General features: G+C 38.6%; 1 protein-coding gene across 1 annotated transcript in view; it reads left to right on the top strand.

Annotated features, from left to right (window-relative positions):
- NOX4 (NADPH oxidase 4) overlaps nt 1-14,566 on the top strand; it is a 111,868-nt gene that overhangs the window by 26,445 nt on the left and 70,857 nt on the right. Inside the window, exons 10-11 of the mRNA XM_005485778.4 lie at nt 515-679; nt 810-872. Of these exons, the coding sequence (XP_005485835.1) occupies nt 515-679; nt 810-872 (228 nt within the window). The remainder of the gene's footprint in view (nt 1-514; nt 680-809; nt 873-14,566) is intronic.

Genomic DNA, 14,566 nt, shown 5'->3' with positions numbered 1-14,566 from the left:
ATTGTGATTCAGAAGTGCCCATTCTCTGCTGTCTATGATTTTGCACTAGTTTAATATCAACATAATTTCTATAGCGCAAGAATGAAGTTTTCTTAGGTTTGTACTTGAATCTGAGATGGCTATAAGAAGGTAATAGTTAAATAATACTGGAAGTCAGAGAGCGTTTTTCCAGAAATGTTAACCAATTGTATAGTACTCTGGTCTGTGTAGGTACTGTTTCTTTCTTTGCTGAACCCAGCTGCAATCTAACTACATCAAACCAGAATAACATGGTAGCAAATGAGGTCATTAGCATTCTTTTACTGATGAGTTTTATGATTGAAATTGCTGGTGCTTGTGGGTGATGCTGCTGGTTAGACTGATTAAGGCTTTGGAACATTCTTGGGTTTCTGCATGTAGAGAGAGACATGGACGTTAGATGTGAAGTGAGATCTTGAAAGAGCTCATGTTGTTGTGAAAATTGAAGACAGAAAGTTAAAAGTCTATGAGATAAGATATTTTTGTTCTGCCTTAGACCTGGTTCTGGATTTCCGGACCGCTGTGCCTGTACTGTGTGGAGCGGCTGTACCGCTACATCCGCAGCAACAAGCCAGTCACAATCACCTCAGTGATAAGCCACCCCTCCAACGTCCTTGAAGTCAGGATGGTGAAAGATGACTTTGAAGCCAGGCCTGGTCAGGTGAGCTAGTGTGGCCCTAAAGAACCACTTTGCTTTCATGTAACATTATCTGTGGGGATGACCATCACTTTATAAGTGCTAGCCCATCGCTGAATGTTTTTAATGTATCCTTTCTACCATTTTATTTCAGTATGTTATTCTCCACTGTCCGAGAGTGTCTGCCCTGGAAAGCCATCCGTTCACTCTTACAATGGTAAGAAATAGTGTTCTTTTCTGTACTTTCTCTTTTATTAATATTTGGTAAGCAAATGGTCTTTTTTTCTCTCAAGGTGACAATTCTCTCCAGCATAGCTCATGTTTCATTTATGAGGGTACCAGTGAATATGAAATGGCATGATTATTATGTGTGACAGTATTTAATACATATTTAATTTTCTCCACTGTTGAGAAAAAGATAATGGGAACTTTTTTCAAAGTCTTCTGTAAGTGAAAACCAATAATGAGTAAATCCATTAAAAAATCCATAAATAAATCAATAAAATCCAGGTGATTTTTGGAAATTCTTTTATAAAAGAAGTTTCAGCCATATTTCTAGACCTTAATACAGAAGGGGCACAAATTGTAATGAGCTTTTGCCACCTCTCTTTTTCAATGAGAACATGTTTCTGTGACTGCCTTTTTCAAAGTTAGAAAAAATCAAGTTAAAAAAAAAGTTTCTAAAATTGTCTTCTGCTTTTTTTTTTTTTTTTATATTAAGAGATATATTGATGACTTGATGTGATATACCAGTGAGGTGATACAATTTTAGGATTGATACTTAAGTTGGTCTAGAATGGGAACTGAAACCTGTAGAGACAGACTGGAATAACATACATTTGGGTTCTCTGGGAGTACATAGTGCAGATTCAGCTAAAAAATCACTGTACTGGCTGGCTGTATTGTTACAAAAGCAGAGTATTAGGTTGAACATTAGTGGCAACCTTTTTCTTCCAATGGGAGTAAATGCTTTTGGATTGCCTGAATTGGACATTCTTCTTCAAGAAGACTGTGGAGATAAATGTTCATGTGTGATTGCTTTCATTGGACTGATAACTGATACTTTATTCCTTCTGAGTTATAGTGAGTGCTGTGGAGCAATTGAGATGTTTTTATGCCAGCTGACATTCTGAGGGCACAGTCAGGTCCAGTTCTTTAGGTTTGTGTGGTGTTTTATTTTGATTTTTTAATTTACTTTGTGTATGCTGAGCTAGGATTCACAGGGGAACCGACACTAAATTACTTCCAAAATCAATTTTGTGCTGTAAATCTAGGAATGAATCTCACTTAAAGGAAGCTGCCTCTGTATAGCTTGGTGAAGCATTCATTGCACTTTTGCGAAGTTTTCATGGGTACTCACTTTACCAGTACAAACCAGAGAAATGTGTTATGTGTTATTTATAACACATTATTTATATATAATGTGTTAATGGAAGTATTTCTTTTAGGACTGTCCTCTGTATAGTGCACAAAGATAACTTGATATGGAATGCTGAAAAATTTCATGCATATATGAATTGATGCAGAATGGTTTAGTCAGAACTTATTTACGTTTTCTTATGACATTAGTAATCGGACCATAAATTTCAAGAACTATTTTAAGTCTTGGGTAGCTCTTTCCACTCCTTTTGCCCTAGTATAGCTATAGAGCTGGTCTGTACCAGTTGGCATATCTTATTTAAACATTAATCTTAAAGCATCACGTTCCTAATTTTTCACTGTCCATCTCAGTGAAAATTAATATGATGGTAATAATTTGATCATTATTAGTAAATGCACAGTTTGGAAACTAGAACTCTTATTGTAAAGATTTGTTTTTCTTGTATTAGGACACCATTAAAACAATGGATTTTGTGGTTTTAATTTTTAGAAATAATGTCATCAAAAATATTTGGCCTGGTTCAGATGAGAGTTTTTGTCAGAGAAGAGACTGCTGACACAGACCTACTGGGTGAGGTCATAAAATGAAGTTGAATTGGATGTCAGATTTCTTGCATGAATTGAGAATTTCATCCAGTATTTAAAATGGCACAGTATGGCAATACATTTTATGTAAAATTATTTTTGCAGATGAACTTCTAGAGCCAGGAACTATAGAAAATCTCTTGTTGTGAATTTGTTTTCTTAGTGAACATAAATAAGTGATAATGTGCAGTATATTTTCGATATGCTGCTGTAGTTGATAAATTACAGTCTGTGCAAGTTTTACAACCACGTATTAAATATCTAACATTAAAATTAGCAATTTCCACTCATGCACAATGCATTGTATTTTAGGTAAGTAATACTAGACCAGGCAATTTCTGTTCATGCTCAATGTTTTCTACTTTTAAGTGTGGTGATATCCTTCAGCATAACAGCATATCCTTCAAGATCACATATATATTCTGTTACAAGATACGAAGTTATCACTGAGTTGATACACAAGTGTATTTTGCTACAACACTAACTCTGCTGGAGAAAGGCTGTCATTGGGTAAATGAGTAATGAGGATTCTAAGTGTCTAGATCTATGACAATCTTTTTACCCAGCCTAAGCCAGGGGTACATTTCCATGTGTCCTTCTCGGTCAGAGAATATGGTGTGGGCTGATGTCCTGTCTAGAATGCTTTTTTGTTGTTTAATATGATGCTAGCCATAGGACAATGCTTGTAGAATGTGTATGCAAAAGCTTAATTCAGTCATTTTAGGCTATTACTCTAAATGTAATTGTTTAAGTCCGTCATTTTTCCACTCCCATCTAACCTACTTGTAGTTCCCAAGCAAGCTGGAACACTACTGCTGCTTCTTTTGTGGAATGATCATAATCATTCTGGGCTATTTTTCTAGGTTGCTGATGGGGTGAGCGGCTTAGATCCATAGTAAGAAATTCATGAGAGGTCAGTGTGGCTACAGGTACTGGAAGTGCAGTGCTGCAATGACTTCAGCAATGACTGCAGCAGAGCTGTGGGGGAAGACTGCAGTCTTCTTCCTGGCACTGTTGTCTTGCTTAGAGTCATGGAATACTTTGGTTGGAAGGGACCTCTAAAGGCCACCTAGCTCAACCTCCCTCTGCAGTAACTAGAGATTTTCAACTAGATCAGGTTGCTCAGAACCCCATCCAACTCAGGGAATGTTTCCCGGAATAGGGCATCTGCCAGCTCTCTGGGCAACCTGTTCCAGTGTGTCACCATCCTCATTGTAAAACATTTCTTCCTTATCTCTAGACTAAATATACTCTCTTTCAGTTTAAAACCACAACCCTATTGCTCCAGGTCATACTAAAAAGTCTTGTCTCCAGGCCCTGTGTGATATTCTGTTCACAGTGGTGAAATATCTCACTGTGTCTAGAGCATGCTTAAAAGACAAGAAATGACCATTGCAGGCATTGTACTCCTAAATGTGGGTAATAATCTTAAGTGGAAAGGAAGAGGTGAGTCAGCATGGAGGAGTTGTGGACATATTTTACTAGTCCCTTCCCATTTTGAGGTTGTGTAATATTTAAAGTTTAGCTCAGTTTCTTACATAACAGCAGGGTGGGGGAACACACAGGGAGGCTGTGTAAAGGCACTGAACTCCCATTCCACTCTGGCAAATCTCCCATGTGTTTTGCACAGAGCCAGAGGGAGCTCTGAACTGCAACCAAGTGAGCATAAAGAGGCTTTATTCTTCTTGCACCCTGCCTTTGGGTGCTTTGCATTGATAAGGTCCCCTTGAGCCTTCTCTTCTCCAGAAGTGAGAGCTGCACAGTCACAGCTCTCTCAAACTTTCTTTGTGGGAGATATGTTCTAGTCCCGTCATTATCTTCATGGCCTTTGTCCGGAGTATGTTCTTGTCTTTCTTGTAGTGAAGAACCTAGCACTGGACACAGGTCTCAAAGTGTGGCTGAATAAAGGAGGATCACCTACCTCAACCCTCTGGTAGTGTCACTTGTACATTCTGAAATTCAGACACTTAAAAACACCAGTTTTCTCTCATGAGCAGCGTGATTTCCATTTCTGAAGTGTATTTCTACTGCTTCTTGTTCACTAGTGACTTTCTACTCTCTAGCGCAATTCCTTGTCCTTGGGAAATCTGGGAAAGGTAATGAAGAGCTGGCCCAACATTTGGGATTCCTGCAAGTGACTTGCTGGACAGTTCTAGGTAGTGCTTAGTAGGCCATTCACTTCATAGTGTCTTCATTGCTCCATTTTTCTGATTGAATTTCCACAAAAAAGCTTTCTTTTTATCATGTTTTATGATGCTTTTTTAACTGATTTTTTACACAACTATACATATCAGTTACTGTGATGTGTAAGACAGTGTGAGTCACATCCTCAGTCCTATACACCCTCATGTCCAATTTAATTATTTTAGGTAAGTTATTATTGCATCTTAGAATTGAATTTGAGCAGAACACAGTCAGTTCCAAGATATGTTCATCTGTAGTGACTAGAATTACGTTCTGTATATAATTACTTTAGTTGAGTGTTTGTAAAATGCACAAATTATTTTTGTGTGTTTTCCCCTGGATGAATTCTTTTAAAGAGGTTTGTCTTTCAGATCAAGTGCAAGATATGGTCTGGAGATCAGACCATCCAGAGAAATCATGCTCTGCTTCCTGAGACTGCAATTTCTTTACCCTTTTTGGAGCAAAGTGTGGAACTTGTCTGCTGTGGAATGCAATTTCAATGTAATTGTCTAAATCAATCTTTAGAGACCTTGAAATCTTTTTTTTTTTGTCTTTTCTTTACGTTTTGGAGAGTGTTCATTTCCTTCAGTAGCTTTCTGGTTACTCTTTGTTTTAACCTGTAGGAAGAAGAAGAGACTAAGGCTTGCAGTTTACATTGGTTTTTTTTCCCATCTTTATCACACATTTCCCCCTTTCTGTTGAGTTCCCTCAATTTGCAGCACCATGGATCCATGACTGCATGCTTCCTTTATATTTTTTTTTTTTTACTAATGAATGGCATTGGAAGCAGATTCCTATTTAGACTATATAAGTTAGTGTCCTAAGCTGCTTTTTCTGCTGTGTTTCTGGAATTTCTTGCATTAGCAAGCAGTAAATTTCATGGAAACAGCCTTGTGTTTTGCAGATTTTAAGTGCTTCAGAAGATGTCCTGAGTTCTCTCATGAGGTCTCTGCTGAATCCACTACAGCACTACAGAGTCAAAGCACAAACTCTCATAAGCTCCAGCTTAGACCACTTGGCTGTCAAAAGACCGGTGTCTACTCCCAGCAGCTCATAAAGCTTGGTGACCTTGTTATTTCAGTAGTGTTGATTTTCTTGTGCCAGAGGAAGGTAGGAAACAACTACATCACTTCATTTAGAATTTAGACTGTAACAGACCTTGAAATAAGGACAAGAGTAAGACATGAATACTTCTAAATTTGGAGATGGCTCAAATCTGAGGTTTCTTTTGGGAAAATTCTGTTTTGCAACAAACATCCATAATTGCAGCATCAAATAATCTGTTATTCCAAAGTTTTGATATTTTTGGCTGTCACTGGCAGCTGTCATGCCCCTGCTTCTTCCTTGGAGCTAAAGTCTGAATATCCTGAAGCTTCCTTTGTTGTCTTTTCTTTTCTTCAGTTGACATATACATGTATCTAAAGATACTGCTGTTGATATTTAAGTATAGGTAACTTGCATAAACACTTGCTGAGCTTTCCCTGTGTCTGTATAAGACATTCTCTGCATATCCACTGATTAGTAGCTTTATGAGATAGAGTTAAAAGAGACAGGTGGCTCAGAAATGGCACATATAAAGCAAAAAATCAAAACAAGCCAAACCAAAGATCCCAGCCTTGAGACTCCAGGGCTTTATGAAATATGTGCCTTAATAATAAGGTAGGAGATTGCTTCTTCAAACCCTCTAAAGAGTTTTGGCTCTTTCTTCGATATCTAGATCCTAGTTCTGGTAACAGCTAAGCAGTGATCAACTACTGGCAACAAGAGGTTTGAAACTAGAAATTTTGTTCCATGTCAGAGTGTGCTCTGACCTCCCCTACTTTCCTGCTGCATTTAATCTGCTTTTAGATCCCGTTGAAGTAATTGAAAACTGGAAGAGTCTGGTAATAAAAAGCTCCAAGAAGTTCTGCCCTTTTTCTGGTTCTCCGTACTTTTGAGCAGATGGTTAATTTGAAATAGATCACATCAAGAGGATTTGTAGTGCAACATCTTCCTTCCTTTCCTTCCGCATACATACAGGTCTGTTTGAGTAAGAAAACTCCAGAGAGAGGATGGTATTGTGTGCATTTTTCTAACAAGTTCAAAACTGAGTTTTTAGGAGAGGATAAGTTTGCATGTGCAGATACTCAGATCCACTTAGATCCAAATGTATATTATTAAAGAAGAATACTCATGTAATTAATATCCAAATAGTAGAGTATATTATCACAGACAGAGAAACTATTAAATCCATTAACCATCTCAGGGTAAATAGAAGAATTACCTGGGAGCTTTCTGAATGTATATGACAAGTTATATACTGTACCTAAAATCTCAGAGCTATTACTTAATCATAGATTCTCTACCTTTAAGGGTTTTGTTTAGGTTTGATTTTTAAGAATTTTTTTGGTAGATTGAGTTTTCCTTGTTACCTCTGCATCTCCATTAAAGTCCATTCGGTATCTGGATTTAGATATGCTGGGATTACAAGGTGGTGGCCCTGATCTGTACATTTTATGGTTTTGGGCCTGATTCCTTGTCGGAAAAATCTTAGCAAGTATTACATTCATTATAAACAGCATCAAAAGTAGCACATTTGCTTTTGTAAAATAAAACCAGTGTTTTGTAAACCCAGAGTTGTCTTTATCCTTGGATAATCCAGGGTTCATTTAAAATTAGTGAAGATCTTAAAAGTCTAGCAGTGAAGTTTTAGCTCTAAGCTTCTTTAAGCCAGAAATTGTGTACTGCATAAGGAGATGATGGAGAAACATGTGCCCTGCACTGTAAACTTAAGAAATAAACTATCCACAACAGGAAAAGCCTAGGGGCCAAATTCTGAAATACTTCATAAAAAAGATGGAAAAATTGTTGGAAGGTTGCCTGAGTAAAGTACGTAAGGACATCAAGAGCTAAGTTCATACTGTCAGATAAATACAGTAAAAACAAAATCTGACATGATGACATTCTAATAAGATTTGCTAAATATCTTGTGCAAATAGTTATGAAACTTGTCTTTATGAGATGATTTGCAGAGTGTTTAGGGAAATTGTGAAGTATCTTGCTGGCAAGCTAAAGAAATCCCTAGAGCTTGTCTACTCTTCATAGAAGTAGAATATCTAGCAGCTGTTTGATGAAGAATTTAAGTAAAACAAAAATAGAATAGATTAATATTGCAGATGTCTTTAGTACTTCCTTAGACTTGGTTGTTTGGTTTGGGGATTAATAGTTGTGAGGTCTGTATAAAAACCCTACGTAAACCCTGACTTTTATTTTAACTTTCAAATCTGACTCTTTCAGTGAGAAGGGAACATAGAAATTGTTACACTCAAGTTCACTAAAGCCCAAGTTCTCCTTCAGCAGATACTTTAAAGAGAAGGTGGCAGATCCCTCTAATCAGCAGAGTTTGAGTTTTTTTTGATTCAGTGAAAGTGAACTTACAATACATAATAAGTATGTACTGACTTCAGCAGAGAAATGTGTTTTCTCCCATTAGAGATAGTGCTTTTAGTTTGACTGCTAAGTCAGGTGAGAGCAAGGTCTAGGAAGTGCAGGAGAATATCAAAATAAAACAAACAAAAAAGACCAATGACCTTCCCCCCCCAAACAAACAAACAAGAAAAACATAACCTAAGCGCAAGCTTTAAGCATGAATACAGTTAACATGTGGACAAAATATTAGAGGAAATAAAGTGCCTTGCCTCTTGCTGTCCTAAAATTAAGAGCATCTGGCTGGTGGGGCTCTCTGCTTTAGCCTGGCAAAATACAGTGTGTGCTGGTATGGGAGTTCAGAGGGACACAGCAGTTCCTCAAGGAGGTGGTGATCTGACTGGAAAAGCTGTTGATCCTTTGGTTGTTCTTTCCATGAGTGTCTCACACCACTGAAAGCCAGTTATCATGTGCCTGGAGGTGGCCCATTGTTTTGCTTGGGGATGATTGGACCTTCTTGTGCTGTTGAGTTTCCTTGTCCTGTGTTTGTTAGCTCTGTGCATTGTTACTTGGCAATGTGTCCGTGTACCCTTGGAAGACTTGGAGAAGCAGCCATGGGCAGAAGCATTGTTCTTCTGCTTTTTGTTCCTTCAGGGACAAAGGCTTGCATCCTGAGCATCTTGAAATGTTGTGATTTGGTTTCTTTTCCCCCGAGCCAGCAACTTGAGAGGCATAATACTGCTAGGATTGAAACACTTTATTTTCTCTCTCATAGAGAGTTGGACTTGATGATCCCTATGGGTTCCTTCCAGCTTGAGCATTCTATGAGTCTGTGATGTGTAGCATGTCTGCTGGGGTGAAAGGGTAGTCAGCAAGTTTTTTGCCTTGGTTGAGCTGCAGAGGAAAAGAAATGCTGATTCGTGTCTAAAAGTGTACCTTTGTAGTGAGTGCATCTGTAGCAGCAATAGAGTAGCAGTTGCACTGTTGCAGACCTGCTAGAAAACAAATGAAGAAATTTCATATATTCAAAATTTTATTTTATGCCATATTGTGAATATTTTACAAGTATTGGTGTATTTATAATCCTAAGACCACACTACATTAAAAATTTGCATTTTCTTGTAGTGCGAGAGTAAAATCAAGGAACAAGTAGATTTTATAGATAGGAATCTCATAGACTGAGACCTAAAGAAAACAAAGATAATTTCTAACACTGAGAGTAATTTTACAACTGAGATTGCAGGGAGTGAATTAGCAAATGCTGAGCTACAGACTCACGGGAATTAATGGGTGTGGGTTTGTGGTTTGTGTTACAGAGGAATTTAGACCCCAGATGACCAGAATGATCCTTCTTGGAGCTGCAGCTGCCCAGTGATGCATCCTGCAGTTTGTTATGGTGTGTTTTTTCCACTAGCTTGACTGCAGGTGTCTGAGGTTGTACAGCAAGGAGTATATGGCAATGGAAAATGAAAAATATTTGGGTTATGTTGCTGCAGCTGCTTGCTGGGCTGCTTGCTGGGAGTTGGTTCTACCATGGCAGGGTTTTGCCTGAAGCCATGGGCATTTGAGGCATGGTGGTCTTGCCTTGGTCATCCTGGCACTGCTGATATTTAAATCATGCTCCATGGTTCGGATTTCCTCACATTCAAGATGTTATGATGTCTGCCAGTTCAGTTAGGATGGCTGTAAAGCCAAGTCTTTAAAAGGAAAAGCTTTTAACCAAAATCCAATCTGTGAAATAACATGATGCAGAAATAGAGACATTTTAAAAAATCTCCAAGTGTTTGAGGAAGAGATGTGTTTAAAAGAATACCTCCACGTAGTAACTTTTTTTTTCCTCTGAAATTTGCTTCTTACAGGATTAATTAGTTAAAGCAGGGATAGCCCAGTGTTACAGAGTTCACCTCTTATGAGTCAGACTGAAGTCTAGCTACTATTTCTTGGCTACCTTTATATAGCATGCCTGTGTTTGTCATCACTCCTCTCCAATTTCTAATGTCAGAATGAATCATTTTAGGAATGTTTGTATCAGTTCTGTATGAAACCAGACAAGCTGCAGCTTACTGAGCTTCCAAGGTTCATATTTTCTTGTCAGTTGGCAAAGTTGAAAACTTTTTATTTTTTTTTTCTTTTTTATTTTTTCCCTTTTACAGAAGGAAAAATACATTGGTTGTGTTTAGTTCTTCTTTTTTTCTCCTCACTTCTGCCTCTTTTCAAAACCTGTCAAGTCTCTAATGTGTTTGTCTTGGTCTGGGTAAGGGTTCGTGGAGTCTGCAGCAAGGATGGACTGATGAATCAGGGCTTGCAGTGCAGCTGGCTCACCCTGGCAGGCAGGAGCATGGGAACAGGGTCTCTGCACTGTTTGCAGTCCCTGCCAGGATATCTGCAAATCCATATTAGGATCATATCATGGGTTTTTACTCAAAGTGAAAGACTTCTTTGAAGGAGTTTCCTTTTATGTAAACAAATCCCACAACAAGCTTTTTTAATTCCCCCAGTCAGACACTTTGTTCTTCCAGCTGTAGCACAGATCTTCTTTGTAATTTTGGTCACTGTTCAGGCCACCTACTGCAGTGCCAAACGCAGAGATGGTGTTTACTGTGGTGCAGTTTACTTGAGAGCAGTATCTCCACTGGAACTTGTAAGGAGCTTTATTTGCAGAGCCACTGGGGGTTTGTAACTTGGGTGTCCCTTTCATCTCCTTTCTTCTGATAACAGATATTCCTTGGTGTTATCCTGGTGCATGCATTAGCATTTCTGTGATAGTAAGTAATTAGAACTTAGCACCTCTCTAAAGAGACTTCACAGTTCTTATGGTAGAGGTGCAGAGAAGAACTGGAAACATCCAGGAATTAACTTTCTATTTTCTTGGTAGTTTGCTGTTGTCTCACCCCATTCCCTGCACCCTAACACCTAAAAAGATTGTTTTAAAATAATGAATAGCATTTAATAACATTAAAATAACTACAGTAAGGTTTGTCTCATTTCTTGTTCTGGACAGTAGATAAGCAGTGGTGTTAACCATTCAGGGTACTCTAAGCTAGAAGGACAATGTTCATAGCACAGTTTTCAGTTGCTTTGTGCTGGGCTCTCATGCACAGATTTCTCCGGTGCTCATTGCCATGAGCAGGTTTTTGTACTGGTGTAGAATCACAGAGTCACACAGGTTGGAAAAGATCCTTAACCCAGCCCTGCCATGTCCACCCCTAACCCATGTCCCTAAGCACCGCATCTGCATGTCCTTTGAGCATTTCCAGGGATGGTGACTCCACTTCCTCAGACAGGCTGTTCCCATGCTCGACCATGGTTTTGGGAAAGAAATTTTTCCTAATACCCCATCTAAATCTCTCCAGGGCAACCTGGAGCTGTTATACAGTGGGTGTAGAGTGGAACTGCTATGATCTAACAGTAATTAGCTTGCTCACATTCATATAAAAGCAAGGTAGAGAACAACAGAGAACTGTGATCATAAAATTGTTAAATAAAATTTATTTCAAATATGTGTTAATCTAGTAGTGTTTTATAAATTAGTTAAATTATTCAGTTTATCTTGGCATAGAAATACGTAGTGGAGCCTAGGTTACTGGTGAATGCAATTAATTTAGTAGTTTATAAGAATAAAGTTCTCCAGGGATTGTTGTACAATCTCTGTGTGATAACTTGCATTTGTATTCCAAGTTAGCTTGAAGAAAAAAAGGAAAAAAATATGGAAAGGTTTTTTTTTTTTTTTTAATCAGGATGTAGAACAACCTGTATTCTCTGAATATTGTCTATATATAAAATCCTGTATTTTTATTGAATGTGAAAATATATACAAAAATAGACATTTAAACTGAGGAAGGTATTCCATCTTAATGCTAAGAACACAGTTTGGTTTCTCTGAGAGTGTAAAATTGTAGAGGTGTATTAAATGTAACAGAATTTCTTTGTCTTCCAGTTGTTTTTCAGGAAGGGCCAAATGCTGGAAGATAACCTGATAAATGTAGACATTCATACCTTTTTTCACTTTTTAAAGGTATAGATCACCTAAGGTTAGAATAAGATGAACATCATGTTATTACAGTGTCTGCAAGAGTTATTTTTCCTGTCATAGCATTTTAATCAAATGGGTGCAGCAAGCAAGTTCAAAATGTGAAAAGAATTACTGAAAAGCATTTCTGACCTTTAGTTTAATATTGTCTACTCTCCCTTCTTATTACAGGCTATTCAAGTTAGTGATTTCCCTTTTTGAAAAACAAGGTTGATTTAAGGAAAAAGACCTAAGATAAAGTTTGTTTGTTTTTTTTTTTTAAGATTGACTAATCTTTATAATTTTCCACTGGACAGTGTACTGGGTGATGAAGGAATAGTAGGGAGCTTCAGCATAGTACAGTGGATTGTTTCTTAGAGTTCCTAGCTTACAAGCAGCAGGGGGAAATCAAAATGTTATTTGCCAAAACACAGTTTCAAAATAATTTTAATTGGTTTTGTTCACAGCTTCAGAGAGGGCATGATGCATTTCTGAGGCTGCTTTGGCGGAGCTTCATTTAGCCAAGGCAATAACCCCAGGTACCAGTACGTGATGGGAATTGTCTGGCTGGAAAGGACTCAGCACAGAGTGGCTATGGGGTCGTGGTAAACACCAAGTTGACCACAATGTGCCCTTGCAGCAGAGAAAGCCAACAGCTTCCTGAGCTGTATTAGGCAGATGGACAGAGGTGACCCTTCTCCCATCAGCGATATATCTGGAGCTCTGTGCCCAATTCTGGGCTTCACAGCACAAGAGAGACATGGATGTATTGAATCACAAAGAGTCATGAGGATGAGTAAGGGTCTGGAGGTTCTCTGGGTATGAGGAGAGGCTGAGAAAGCTGTACTGAGTGACAAGAGAAGAAAATAGAATTAGTCCCCTCAGAGGCACCCGGTGACAGGACAACACAAACTGGTATACAGGAGGTTTCATCTGGACCTGAAAGAAACCCCTCTTTTTCTCTGAGAGTGGCACAGATTGCCTGGACTGTGGAGTCTCCATCCTTGGACACCTTCAAAGCACAACGGGATGCTCTCCTGGGCCACCTGCTCTTGCAGACCCTGCTCTCACAAGGGGGTTGAAGTAGCCAATCTGCGCAGGTGCATTCCAGTCCCAGCTATTGTACAATTCTGTGATTTCATGAAGGTTAAATATATAAGAGAATATTTTAATTGCACTTCAGTACACATTCCCAGTGGTCTGTTAATAAATAACATGGGAAAATCTACCCACTTTCACGATTAAACTTCTGAAAAACTGTCTTTGAATAGTTTTAAGCTGCTGGAATGTATTCTCCAACAGTTGGGAAAAAGCCACTGTTTAGAGTCTTAATTGTGTTTACAGAGATAAAAGAGGTAAAATAAGTGTTCTGTGCAGTAAAAATATGTAAATACAAATTTCAGAGTTAAAATTATAGGCATGTGGGAAAGTCTGAAAGTCAGAAGAGGCCTGTGGAGATCATGTGGTTTGACCTTCTGGTGCCAGGGCTGTGGATAAGGTTATTTAGTATTGTGTGAAGGTGAATTAGCAGGAGAAATTGTACCACTTCCCTGGCTGCCATGATGCAAAACACTTTTCTTATATCCAGATGAAATTTCCCCTGAAACAACTTGTACTCCTGGGTGTACTCCTGGGTCTGGTATCTTGTTGCCATGCATAGAGAGAGTGAGCACCTTCATCTTCTCTTTAGCTGTTTTTTAGTTATTGGTAGACAGACATCTCCCCAAGGCTTTTCTTCTTTGCCTTACCCGGGCATATTCCCTTACTGACCCCTCTTTGAATGTCAGGTTTTCCAGTCCTCTCACTGCTTTGGTGGTCCTTTGCTGGATCACCTGCATTCTTTCTCTCTTTTAAACTGGAGGAAATTCACTCCATGTAGCCCAGATAGGCATGTTTCTTCTGGTAAGATTTAGCAGTGCAAGGAGATTTTTCCAGAACTCTATAAGGATGTCTCATAGCTAGTTATAAGTATCAAAATAGGTTTCCTAAAGTCTAAAGAGAAATAAATCTCACTTTTATTGGATAATTTTTCAGGATAGTGCAGAGTTAGTCATAAGAGTGATGACTGAGTATAACAGATTTGAAGCTACTCTGGCAGGAGACAAGGGGTATTCTGTCATTAACTTTGTGGAAGCGGGGAATAACAATTTTGTAGAAGATGTGCTGAACTGGGGCTGTGGATAGTTGGACTAAGAAAATCAGTCCACCTCCTGTGAAACACCTCCTGCCCTGGGGCAGCCCACAGTGCAAAACCCTACAGAAGCCTCCAGAACAGACTTTTTTGCTGCCAGTATACACCTTCCCACCTAAGAGACTGCTTGCTTGCTTTTATATGGAGAACTAGTCTT

This window comes from Zonotrichia albicollis, chromosome 2, assembly GCF_047830755.1.
Source record: "Zonotrichia albicollis isolate bZonAlb1 chromosome 2, bZonAlb1.hap1, whole genome shotgun sequence".
Taxonomy (NCBI): Eukaryota; Metazoa; Chordata; class Aves; order Passeriformes; family Passerellidae; genus Zonotrichia; species Zonotrichia albicollis.
This window is presented reverse-complemented; position numbering and strand designations above follow the sequence as displayed.